Below are 12,154 nucleotides of genomic sequence, written 5' to 3'. Positions count from 1 at the left end.
TCCTAATGAATAAGAGCCATACAGCAAGTGCCCCATCGCCCAACCCGCACCCCTGAGACCCCCCTTGGGGTACCGTCCCAGAACATCCTGGCAGGCCTGTTCTTGAGGCCGGTCCAGAGAGGCCAGGCCCCGAAGTCCAGGCAGGTCAACGGAGAAGCAGCTCTGAAAGCTGTGGGCATGGCTGGCTCCTCTCAGGTTGGCAAAGCAGGCACAGGAGGAGGTAGCATTGTTGCCCACAGCGGGCACTGCACAGGCGGGATCCGGGTCCCCAGTTTTGGGGAGGAGGCTAGCCTGGTCCTCACATTGCCTACAGATAAAGGGCCATTGTCTGCTATGGGAGGTTTTCTTTCTCCTCTCATATGCTAGGCCTTGGGGATACAACTGAGAATGAAAGGGCTATGGACGCTGAGCTGCACTAGACAGCTCAGTGTGATGTGTTTCCATGCGTGGCTGCCCCTGGACGGGGCGTCTTGAAGGCAAGACCCATGCCCTGTCCTCAGCACCTCAACCAGGGCCTGGCAAGCAGTCTGTGCTCTGTTAGAGACATGCCAGGGCTCAGGAGGTCAGCGAGTTTTCAGCCCTCGAGGCAGGCATTGGGAACCCAGCAGACCTCAGTGTCAGTCTTGCCTCTGACAGTGATGTTACTGCCTGTGAGATCTTGGACAAGTTACTTAACTTCCCAGAGCCTCAGTTTCCTCATTTGCAAAATGAGGATAGTAATACTGACTGCCATAGACGATCGCGTAGATAGCATTTGGCACAGAGTCTGGTACCTAACAGGTGACTAATGAATGTCACTGTTATTGGGTCGTTGCAAAAGTAATCCCAGTTTTTGCCGTTATAATGGTAAAAACTGCGATTACTTTTGCACCAACCCAATACTATGATTACAAGGAGGTCCCGTGGTGTGAGCTTCAGAACTTTCCCAGGGATCCTCTGATTCTGCAGTGAACAGAAAATGCCTGCCCTTTCACTGTGACCACATGGGGTGGGGGCCAGGGGAATGGCTGGCATGGTACCTCCATGTGCCTTACAGCAGCCACAGGGTTCCAGCTCTGCCTCCTTCCTGCTACTGTCCAAGCTGCCTGGGCAGCAAGCTGGGCGCTCTGCTGACCAAATGAGCCTGGGCTGCTCCAGGCGAGGTTCCCACCCCTCCTGGGCCTGGTTCTGCCACTATCCCACTTGGTGATCTTGGTCAAACCTGCTTCTCCTCCATAAATCCCAGATTGCCAACATGGAATCGAATCTGGGGGTTCTAAACCTGGGGTCTCTGTCAGACTCTATGAACAGAATTCAGAGGGTATATCAACTTGAATGGAAAAAAATTAAAACTCTTATTTTCATGAACCTCTAACTGAAATTTACATGTGCCTCAAATATGAGTGTAGGCAACAAACCACAGTAGTATTACAAGGACCTGGGACTGTCCCAGAAAGTGACATGTCACATTACCATCATTGCTGCAGAGATCTCAAAATACATCACTAAGGCTTGGCATTACTTTAAAATTGAGGCCGCTGTTACACTTGCTGCTAGAACTCATTATTTAATGCATTGCCAAAGAAGCATATATATGACTATATTAAATGTTAACATATTTTCATAATTGCATTTCTATATAATCAGTTTCCTTTGTTTTTAATTTTAGGCATTTACAAACTCTATTCTGAGAAGGGGATCCTTGGGCTTTTCCAGCCTGGCAGAGAAATCCAAGGCACAAAAAATGGTTAGGACTCTTAGATACAGTGATTTCCAAGGATGTTTGTGTTCTGACTTCCAAGACCCTGCATATCTATTTCCCGAGGGCCCTACCATTAGCATAACTATGAAATTGAATTTGCTGATCAAATTGCCCTTTTTTTTTTTTTTTTTCCAATCAGGAAATATATCCAGGCCACGGCAGCCTTTCCAAACTCCTGGGCTTCCCACAGAATGCGCTCGAATGTCACTGGAAAGAGTTCAAAAATCCAGGCCTCCCCCTGCTTTAATTCCTTTCTTCCCCCAACAGATGTTGCAGGCCTGGTGAGGAAGCCCATCGTGTGTGACTCTCACGCCACTGACAGGGTTTCGCAGTGTGGCCAAATTCCTCTATGGTCATCCCGAGCATCAGTCGTTCCAGCTTGAGGAAGCCCCTTCCAGAAATGAGCTCCATATTTAAAGGAGTGGAGGAGATGAACACCTCTCCACCTCTGAGTCCTGAGGTTAAGCTTTCAGGAGACCCCAGGGCTGGGCAGGAAGGACTGAAGCTGTCCGTCCGCCCATCACTCAGAGCTGTTTCTCTGGACTTTAATTGAAGGTCGTGATCCTCAAACCTCCATTTTAATGACTAGTTGCAACCTCTTCTCTTCTTCAGACCTTGACCAACCACCAGAGCCACTGGTTTGGATTTCATCTTCTATATAATTTAGGGATGCCTAGACCAAGGGCCTTTGGCAAGTGGTAACACTTCTCTGGCTTTTGGCTTCCTGATCTATAAGCTGATGGGAACACGAGCAACGACTGCCAAGGGCTCCTCCAGTTTTAACGTCCTGGGGGAGCAGTCACATAACCTCTTTGGGCAAATGCACCAAAAACCTGTGTGTAGAGTCAGGCTGTGGGAAAAAGCTGTCAGGACTCTGATCTACGCCTTTCTCATTTAGAGACTTCCCTGCTCTGAGGGTCACCGTCTACATCCATCAAAGGGGTAGAGGACTGAACCTACCTTGGGAGTTATTCTGAGAATTACACGAGGTGATGCCTGGAGGGTGCTGGGCAAAGGGCTTGGCACAGAGTAAGGGCGCAAAAAAATGGAGCCACTCATTCAGAGACCGCTGCTAACTAACCTGCTCTCCCACAGGCCCCGGCCGACCAGGATCCCCTGGTTCCCCCTGCAAAGAGACAAAGAGGAGGATGGATTAGGATGGCAGATGAAAGTCTAGACCTCCTGGGGAAGTCCCAGGCCTGCTGGCCTTAGTTGCCATTGGTGGGGATGAACCAGGGATCTTATCTCCAGTGTGTGGTCTTGGAGACCCCCAACAAATGGGGCAGAGTCAAAGGGGTCCTTGGACAGAATCTCAAGCAGACATGACTCTAGTCACCCATTCCCTCTGAGGGGGCCTTGGCTTACTCAGCACCCAGATGTATATGTCTCATCTAGGTCCTTCAGAAGCCCACTGCATTTTGTGGAGGTGGAAAATGAGGCCCAGAGAGGTGAAGTGACCTGCCTGAGGTCACACAGTGAGCCAGAGGTAGGGCTACAACCGAAACCTTGGTCTGCCCGGTTGAAATGCACATTCCGAGCCAGGTGCGGTGGCTCATGCCTGTAATCCCAGCACTTTGGGAGCCCGAGGTGGGCAGATCACCTGAGGTCAGGAGTTTGAGAACAGCCTGGCCAACATGGAGAAACCCCGTCTCTACTAAAAATACAAAAATTAGCTGGGTGTGGTGCTGCATGCCTGTAATCCCAGCTACTTGGGAGGCTGAGGCAGGAGAATTGCTTGAACCCAGGAGGTGGAAGTTGCAGTGAGCCGAGATTGCACCGCTGTACTCCAGCCTAGGTGACAAGAGAGAGACTGTCAAAAAAAAAAAAAAAAAAGAAATGCATATTCCCACTGCATCAGGCTGTCCTATCGCAGGAAGAGCAGGGACATGGGACGTCAGGGCACCAGGGTCCTAGACCTCAGCACACCAGAGCTCTGCCACCAGCTCACAGGTGGCTGGGGTGAGTCCCATCTCTGCTCTGGGCTCAGCTGCCCCAGCTATAAAGAAGGGAAATCAGACTCATTTGTCTTCAAGGCTCTGTCCCACTTTCACATTGGGTGGCCTATCTCGGCCTTGTCTGTCTGTTTTGTCCCATGCTGAGGTGGCTCCTGCTCCTCAGGCGGCCACAGCGCCCCGGTCTCCCCACAGCAGACCTGTGGGATAAATCCACACAAGCGATGTCACCACTCCCACCACAGAAACCCAACTGGTATCTGAGGGAGAGAGGCCGAAACCTCAGACGGCAAGACATGAGCTCGGGACTAGCCAGGAGTTTGGCGCATACAGGGATGTGGCTTACTGCGAGCCTGGGTGGAGCCTCCTCCCCCTTCAGCTCCTCCCCGGACCTCATGAAAACTGGAGGGGCCAGGACAGATGCGTGGGCCATTTCCCCAGAAGGGAAGTAGCTGTGGATGACCTGGGCTCCCCCGGCTCTATCCTAACCTCCTGTGGGTTTGCCCATCTGTAATCTTGACCCGATAATCTTTTGCCCAGAATGGCTAGGAAACTCCAACTCAAGGAGAGTCCTTGGAAAACTATTAAGTGAGGCTGCCCATGGGCTGAGGATCATTACTGTCCCACCTTGGGCCAGGTCTTTTTTGATAATATTTTTTAAAAACCCTATTAATATATGTACTATCTATTTACTATGCAGAATAGGGAAAATATAGAGGTCCACAGAAGAAAATGAAAATCTCCTATTGTCCCACCACCCAGAGATAATCCCTGTCCACTTTCTAGCCTCTGCTCTGTGCGTAAAGAAACAGGGTGCCATGTTGGCCAGGATGGTCTCGATTTCTTGACCTCATGATCTGCCTGCCTCAGCCTCCCGAAGTGCTGGGATTACAGGTGTGAGCCACCGCACCCGGCCAGCATGGTGAAACTCTGTCTCTACTAAAAACACAAAAAATCAGCTGGGTGTGGTGGCGCACGCCTGTAGTCCCAGCTACTCAGGAGGCTGAGGCAGGAGGACCGGTTGAACCTGGGAGGTGGAAGTTGCAGTGAGCCGAGATCGCACCACTGCACTTCAGCCTGCAACAGAGCAACTCCGTCTCAAAAAAAAAAAAAAAAAAAAAGAGAAAAGAAAATAAAAAGAAATGGTGCAACCCAGCCCCTGCTACAGGCTCACACTTGAGCATTTCCTTTTATAACCTGTTTCCTCCACCACCCCCACCCCACATTCAGGTATCTTCCCATCTTGTAAAATAGCCCAAAACACCATCTAGGGTGGCTGCACTATATCCCACTACTTGAACAATCCCCCACAGTTGGACACTTAGGTTATGTCCATTTTTTCCATCTTTTACCAATACTTTGTTCTAAATGGGAACCAATTTTTTTCTCCCTTTTCACAACTGGCCGTGGGATTTGCGGTTTGAATTGGGGCCTGAATATGTAGGACCCCCTCTTTCCTCTTGTCCCAAAGGATCTCCAGGTCCCCTTACCTTCACGCCATCCAGGCCGGGCCTCCCAGGAAAGCCCTTCCTGCCAGGCTGACCCTGCAACAGAGAGAGAAGTAAGTGGGAGAAGCTGGGCAGGGGCAACATTGCTGGGGTCCAGGAGCCCCAAGGACCTGGCATGGGGTATCCATGGCTGTAGAGAGCCACATACCCTGGTGGCCGGGGGCATAGAACCCTGAGTCCACCAGGTGGCCAGCCGTCCTGGAATGCAGGCAGGGTTTCCAGCTGCGTGAACTCTGGGAAGCCTCCCCCATCCCTGGGCTGGTCTTCCTGTTGCAAATGAGGATGATGACACCTGCCTTCAGGGAGTGAGGGAAAGGAAGGAACTTGGCAGATGATAGGGGGCACAGGGAAGGGAATGGTTTGTGCAAGTGGTCCTCAAAGTGTGGCCTGAGGACTCCAGGGGTCCCTGAGACCCTTTCAGAAGGTTCACGAGGTCAAAATGATTTTCATAATAACACTAAGATGTCATTCGCCTTTGTCACTGTCACTCTCGTGAAAGTAAGTGGCATCATCCCGAGGCTGCATGGTGTGCGATATTGTCAGTGGGCTGAATGCAGAAGCAGAGCTGAGAAGCCAGCTGACTTCTATTAAGCCAGACATTAAAGAGATCTGCAAAAATGGTAACACAACGCCACTCTTTCCACTCAATTATTTTGCTATGGAAAATAGAGTGAATTCTCCTAAACATATTATTTTTATTAACAGGAAATGAGCTTATGATTAATCTTCAATGAATGAATAAATACATTTAAAGTCTCTTGGTTTTAATTACTAATCTCAGTAGATGCAACCCACACAAACAAAGGTCTTTGGGTCCTCCATCATTTTTAAGAGTGTAAAAATCTCTGGATACCAGAAACTTCATGAACTGCTGGTTTATGCAATGGCTGGGATCAAAGGGGGTGTGGGACAAGTGACTTCAGAAAGGCAGCTTGGAAAAGCGCAGAGGGCTCGGGCTAAGGGCCCAGGCAGGGCGTCCCCACTGCCTGGCTGTGAGATGTTGAGCTAAAGCCTTCACTCTCGTTTGCCTCTTCTCTAATGAAACCAACGAAAGCAATCGTGTGTCATGGGAGACTCAAGGAGAATAAATACTGACATGAAGCACCTGGCATATAGGGGGTGGGCAGTGACAGTCAGTTTCCTGGCTCTTGTCTCTCTCCTTTGGGTCTGTCCTAGTTCTCTCTCTGGCTGGTACAAGGCCCTCACTGATGACTTCCCTCTGGAGCACTGACCACGTTGCCCTGCCTGTGCACAGCTGGCTCAGCTCCCATGAATGCCACCTACCCCAGGCTAGTGATACTCACCTCCAAGCCAGGGGCCCCTGGTGGCCCCATGGGTCCCTCATCTCCCTAGAATTGGGAGACACGAGAGAGGAAAAAAGGAGAAAGTTAATCCAGTTGGACTTGCAGAGATCTTGTCCTGTATGGAGGGAAAGGGATGGACGGAGGAGAGCCCTCCTGGACAAAGAGAAACAGTATCCCTGGCCCACCTGCCTGGCCCCACTCAGGGCAGAGGCTCCACTGGCCATGGCCTAAAGGCCAGGCTACACAGTGACTTCCAGTGAATGGCGACTCCATGGAAGTCCTGGGCATCAGAGTGAAACCCCATGGTGTTCTGTGAGGAACAGAGCCTCAAACTGCAGTTCAAAGATGTAGGCTCTGAGTTTTGCCATTTGCTCACTGGCAGACCTCAGCCTCGCTGTGTTTCAGTTTTCTAGAGTGGAGAAGATCATCCTCAAGTATAGTAAGTGGCTTCAGCTGAGTTCCTGGAGCTCAGCAATGATGCCTTATTCTTTCTTGCAGCCACCCCCAAACATCACTTGGGATGGTGCAGTGTCTAGGGGGTGTTTGGTGAATGAATGAATGAATGAAGACGTGAACAAGTAGCAGGCATACATCTTGAGTGGTAATGTGAGTGTAGACAGAAGCACGTGGCTGGCGCCAGTCCCTCCTCTCCCCTACTTTCCCGCTTCTGGCCCATGAGACTCTCCTGGTCCCCTCCAATCCCCACAGGCTCAGGGAGCCTCCGAATTGGCTCCTTCTGGTATGCCAGGCCTGACCAAGGGGCTCCCTCCAGAGCCACTCCCCAGCTCCTTTCCCCCAGCTTCCAGGAAAGCAACTCCACGTGGTGGCTCCCAGAGCCAGAGCTGGGACCCCGCCAGACCCAGAGCCAGCCCAAGAAGGGATCCATGTCAGCTGGATGCCCGCCTGCGGTTGCGGTAAATCTGGGCTTCCCGCACCCTCAGCCCAGGGCTGTGTGTCACGGGGGCCTGGCGCCTGAGCTAAGGTAAGTGGGGCACAGGAAGGCTAAGGATGGCCTCATGCACAGGACAAAATCAGGGGCCCACCCATTGAGTGCCCACCTGGTGCTCCAACAGCCCCATAGAGACCCTTCCCAACCCACTTCATCAGGTGCACATAAATAAGCAGATCGATGCTCTGCCACTCACTAACTGTGCAAGTCAATGTAATATTCTGGAGGTGCCCCCAGGCCACTCCCAGGAAGCACAGAGTTGACAGCACAGGACGTATGTCATGGGCTTTGGGTTCAAGCAGACCCGGGTTCCCACTGTGGCCCTGCCTGCTACTAACCATAAGACCCGACTGAGTCTTTTTTCCTCTCTGGGCCTCAGTGGCTTCATCTGTAAAATGGGGCTGATAATTCCTACTCCCCCATTAATGTCCTCATAAAGTGCTACTGTGAGCATGGCATTGGCAGTAGTTCTGGGAAAGAAAACTCCAGGGTGATGAGGGTGCAGTGGAGGGAGGGTGCGGGGAAGCCACCCTGCCAGGTGACAGCAGGGCAGAGAAGGTCCCTGGAAGGGGCATGGGCAGAGCTGTATAGGATGAGCTGGTGGGTGAGTCTGGGGCAGCCCTGGGTGGTGTCCTGGCTGAGGGGGCTCCAGCCCCAGCTAAGGCCTTCAGTACCCAGGACAGGGCAGGCTGGGGGCTGCAATCAGGCCAGGATGGGCAGTGGAGCGGGGCCAGACAGTCTCACCTCGGGCCCCAGCTGCCCACGGGGTCCCGGCAGGCCTCGGGCTCCAGGCTTACCCTGGGGAGAAGGGAACAAAAAGGGAGAATCAGAGGCGGCACCTCCATCTCCATCACAGGCTGGCAAGGCACCCCCTGCTTCCAAGCCAGACAGCCAGCCCTTGAGGCCTGTGGTTTCTGCAGAGCTGTCTGCTCCTCCAACTGGAGCTGCCCTGGGCAGGTACTTACCTTCATGCCTTCTGGGCCGTTGTCGCCAGGGGGGCCGATGTCTCCTGGGAATCCCTGAGGGGAAGCAGAGAGCAGGGTCACCCACGGAGGCTATGAAGGGAGTGCTACAGGTATGCATCTTGCAGGGGGACTGACTGGGTTTCCATCTTCTCCTGCTGGGATGGGACCCCAGGCAGGTCAGTTAACCACCTTGATCCTACAGTCCTCAGTTCTAAAACAGGGTGCGTGGTTCCAGCCCTGACACCTCAGAGAGTTGCTGAGACAATACACCGAATGGTGCAGGAAAGCATTAAGGTTGTGACATGGAAGGTCACACTCAAGGTCATTATTTCTCAAATCCGGTGCTGCTACCGGGTCAGAATTATGGGTGTCTGGGGACATTGCTCCCCAGGGCCAGCCATGCCTTGCCCTGAGAAGTCTTGTCTTTTGACTGCAGTAATCCTGCAGAGAGGATGATTTTCTGGGTTTGCTGTGACTTTGAAAGCATTGAAAAGCGCTGATTTAATTAACGTCAGCTCCAGTCACTGTAAGCTGAAGTCCTTCCTACATCTTGGCCACATGTGTTAGACTCTCCCCCACTCTACCCATGGGGGCTCCCTGCTTCCTGATGAGGGCCATCCCCCTGGGATGACTGTACAATAGAAGGTTCTTCCCGCACGGAGCGGAATCACCTCCCTTCCCTGCAATATCCTCGTGCTCCTCCTTAGGGTCCCACAGAGCACAGGGACTCCCTCTCCCCACAGTGGTCTTTGCACAATTTGGAGACCTGTTATGCAGTTCCCAGAGCCCTGCCCTCCTCCTGTGCTACCCTGAGCAAGTTCCTTAGCCTCTCTGGGCCTCAGCTTCCTTATCTGTAAAATGGTGCCTGTAACACCTCCCTTACAGGGCTGTTCTTAAGTTTAAATGGAACCAACAAAGTTGCAAGTGCTCAGTAAAAACTGCATCCAAAATGATTTTGGGTCCTGTACCCTGGGAAAAGAACTCTGCCTGGGGTGGGCCCATCTCTAAGTGAGACCTTGGTAGTCAGGATGCTGAGCAAATCCTGATGCTCACTCGCATCTGACCCATTGATGAGTGAGAGATGATTCGCCCGGGTGCTGGAGAGCTGGAGCTCCCTCCCATGGTCTCTGGGAAAGAAGCAGGCAGGGTGCTGACGCGCTTATCAGCTTCTGCGCTTATCAGCTTCCGCCTTCAGCTGAGCAGAGCTATCTCCCGGCTACGGAGTTGGCCAATCAAAACAGAACACAAAGATGGGAGAGGCTAATGGCTAAATTGTCCAGGGACCCAGGAGAGGGCCAAAGCAGACCTTATTTGCTCTTACATAGCAGAGCAACCCTGAGGAAGCCACTCTCCTGCTCTGTGACTCAGTTTCTTCAACTGTAAACTGGTTGTAGTAATATCTCCCTCATGTGCCTCTGTGGTGATTCAGAAAGTTCTCATCTCGAGGACACTACACAGCCTCCTGGCACCAGGAGGTGCCTAATAAATGTGAGGGAGCATGCCTTCCACCCTCATGGGCCAGAATGCTGGGAAAGCCGGACTCTCAGAAAAGCCTTTTTCCAGTGACCAGAGGAGGGAATTGGGGCCATGGAAAAGAGGCCAAGTCCATTTGTCTAAAGATAGGACTGTGTGGTGGCCAAAGTCAACACAGTGGAAAGTCAGAACTTGTAGCTTTTAGGAAACATTTCCTCATCCATCCGAGTGATAGCAGAAGTGATCCTTGGAAGGGTCCGGCCTATCCACAGAGCCACACTTTTGTCTTGGATGCAGAGACCTCATGGGTGAGCAAGACCTGGAGGCCAGTGATTTGTGGGTGGGGGGGGCTCCAACTGGGGTTGGCCTAGGTGCTGATGATCCTGAGAGGGACAACAGCCCTGGCTCCTGCTCAGCCCAGCTTTCGAGACACGAGACGCATGCTAAAGAGAGTGGGGGTAAAGAGAACCTGGCCAGCTTGCTTCGCTCCATTACGTGTGAATTCCAAGTTGATCATTCAGGTGTAGCCTACCTGTGCCAATGATCACACATATCGGAAACCCTCAGGGTCTCTCCTTACTCAACTAGAGTTATTATATGAATTGTTAAATCTATCCTTATTTCTCATTCTTCATTCAAAAGTCTGAATTTTCATTTACCTCTTGCTCCCCATACTGGGAAGCTCTGAGCCCTGAATCGTTCCAGAGTGGCTGTGGGTGGTTAGGAAAGTTCCAGGGCTTGGAGAGGGAACTCTAAGTGGAGAATGTGGGAAGCTCCTGTGAGGGGCCCAGACAGTGGCGCACAGAGGGCTTTCATGAATCACAAAGCTGTGGTGGCCACAAAGTTGGCAGAGGACTCTGAGGCCAGCTTTTTGTCCCTGTTGACTTTTGAGAGCCCCTGGGTAAGAGCAGAAGAGCAGAAAGGGAAAATAAATGATTGCTGATCTAGGAATTTCTCCTCTCAGCCTCATCTCTCATATCCTGCATGACCTAAAGCAAGTCTTTCCCCGTCTCTGGGCCTCAGTTTCCCAGGGACGAGACCGAGTCCCAGCTGCAGCCAGACACAGAGAAATGGGGCATCACATACCTCGGGTCCAGGGGGCCCGGGAAACCCAATGGATCCTTTGTCTCCAACTTTGCCCTGTGGAAGAGAAAAGGTTGCAGGGAGGCAGGGGTGAGGGCCCCACCTTCCATGAACCCCCCGCATTACCCCCCTGGCTGTGGGTAGTTGGAAAGTTCAGGAGCATGTGCATAAAATCTCCCTGGACAACTAGAAGGAGCTACCATTCAAACTCTACCTCCTGCACTTACTAACCATGGGACCCTGGGCAAGTCACTTCAACCTTCGGAATCTTAGTTTGCCCATCCGCAAAATGGGAGCAATATTAATTCCCTAACTCCTGGGGTAGTTGGCAGCCTTCAAAGAAACAAAGTTCAGAAAGACACACAGCAACACTCAATAAATGACAGCCACTGCTGTTATTGATAACATCACTATTGTTTACAAGACATCAGGAACCCCAGATCCTCATCAGGGTTTTGTCGGCGAATAAGGCCTGCCTCTGAAGCTGGCTGAGTTACTGAGCCTCTCACAGCGTCCTCATCTGTGAAATGAGCAGATCCCATTCCTGCCCTGCCCTGCCCTGCTGCCCCCAGGAGCTCTGCTGCAGGAGGAAATGAGGTCTTCGAGGTGAAGGTGTCCCCAGCCACGTTCCATGATCAGTCAGAAAGTGTGAGATTTGAGGGTGCTGGAGGAGCAGGTACTTACCAGAGGCCCTGGCTTCCCCCGTGCGCCGGGGAACCCTGGCAACCCCTGGCTCCCCTGGAAGAGATCCAGAGCAGGCTGGGGTTAGTGAGGAAGAGAAATGGCCAGGTGAACAGCCGCCCAGTCCTCCTGCTGGTCCCAGGCCCAGAGAATGCCCACCTTGGAGGAGGATGAGCTCCTTCCTTCCTTTCCCTGCTGCGGGCTCGACTTGGATCACACCTGCCTGACACCCCTATAGGCTGGGCCCCAGGAAATGCTAATGAGAAACAGCAGCCCCTGTCCTCACCAGGAAGAATCAGGGACCCTGAGGCTGCATGCAGGCTCCGCAGTGCCTCTGACGCCTGGGGAACTGTGGAGACTGGGTCCAGTAGCAGAAGAGCCAGGCCTGCTGTGGTTCACAACCCGGAGATACCAAGGCTGGGTCAGGACAGGCCAGTGAGGAGGGAGGGAAGAGGAAGAGGGAGAGCTGGCCAACATCTGGGCCTCATTGACTGGCCG

At 52.4% G+C, this 12,154-nt stretch overlaps 1 protein-coding gene across 6 annotated transcripts in view; it reads right to left on the bottom strand.

Moving 5' to 3' along the window:
• COL27A1 (collagen type XXVII alpha 1 chain) overlaps window positions 1-12,154 on the bottom strand; it is a 147,087-nt gene that overhangs the window by 54,298 nt on the left and 80,635 nt on the right. For 5 of the 6 annotated variants that reach the window (XR_004177969.1, XM_031654444.1, XM_031654445.1 and 2 more), the window contains 7 exons: window positions 11,660-11,713; window positions 10,979-11,032; window positions 8,420-8,473; window positions 8,199-8,252; window positions 6,506-6,550; window positions 5,184-5,237; window positions 2,823-2,867 (listed from right to left, as the gene is read on the bottom strand). Coding sequence is in view for 5 of the 6 variants with exons in the window: in XM_031654444.1 (XP_031510304.1) it covers window positions 2,823-2,867; window positions 5,184-5,237; window positions 6,506-6,550; window positions 8,199-8,252; window positions 8,420-8,473; window positions 10,979-11,032; window positions 11,660-11,713 (360 nt within the window). In the remaining variant the exon portion in view is untranslated. The remainder of the gene's footprint in view (window positions 1-2,822; window positions 2,868-5,183; window positions 5,238-6,505; window positions 6,551-8,198; window positions 8,253-8,419; window positions 8,474-10,978; window positions 11,033-11,659; window positions 11,714-12,154) is intronic. The other variant, XM_031654448.1, reaches the window with a different exon arrangement.

The sequence above is a fragment of the Papio anubis genome, chromosome 13 (assembly GCF_008728515.1).
Source record: "Papio anubis isolate 15944 chromosome 13, Panubis1.0, whole genome shotgun sequence".
NCBI lineage: Eukaryota > Metazoa > Chordata > Mammalia > Primates > Cercopithecidae > Papio > Papio anubis.
The sequence above is the reverse complement of the archived record's forward strand: the minus strand, read 5'-3'. Positions and strand labels throughout refer to the sequence as shown.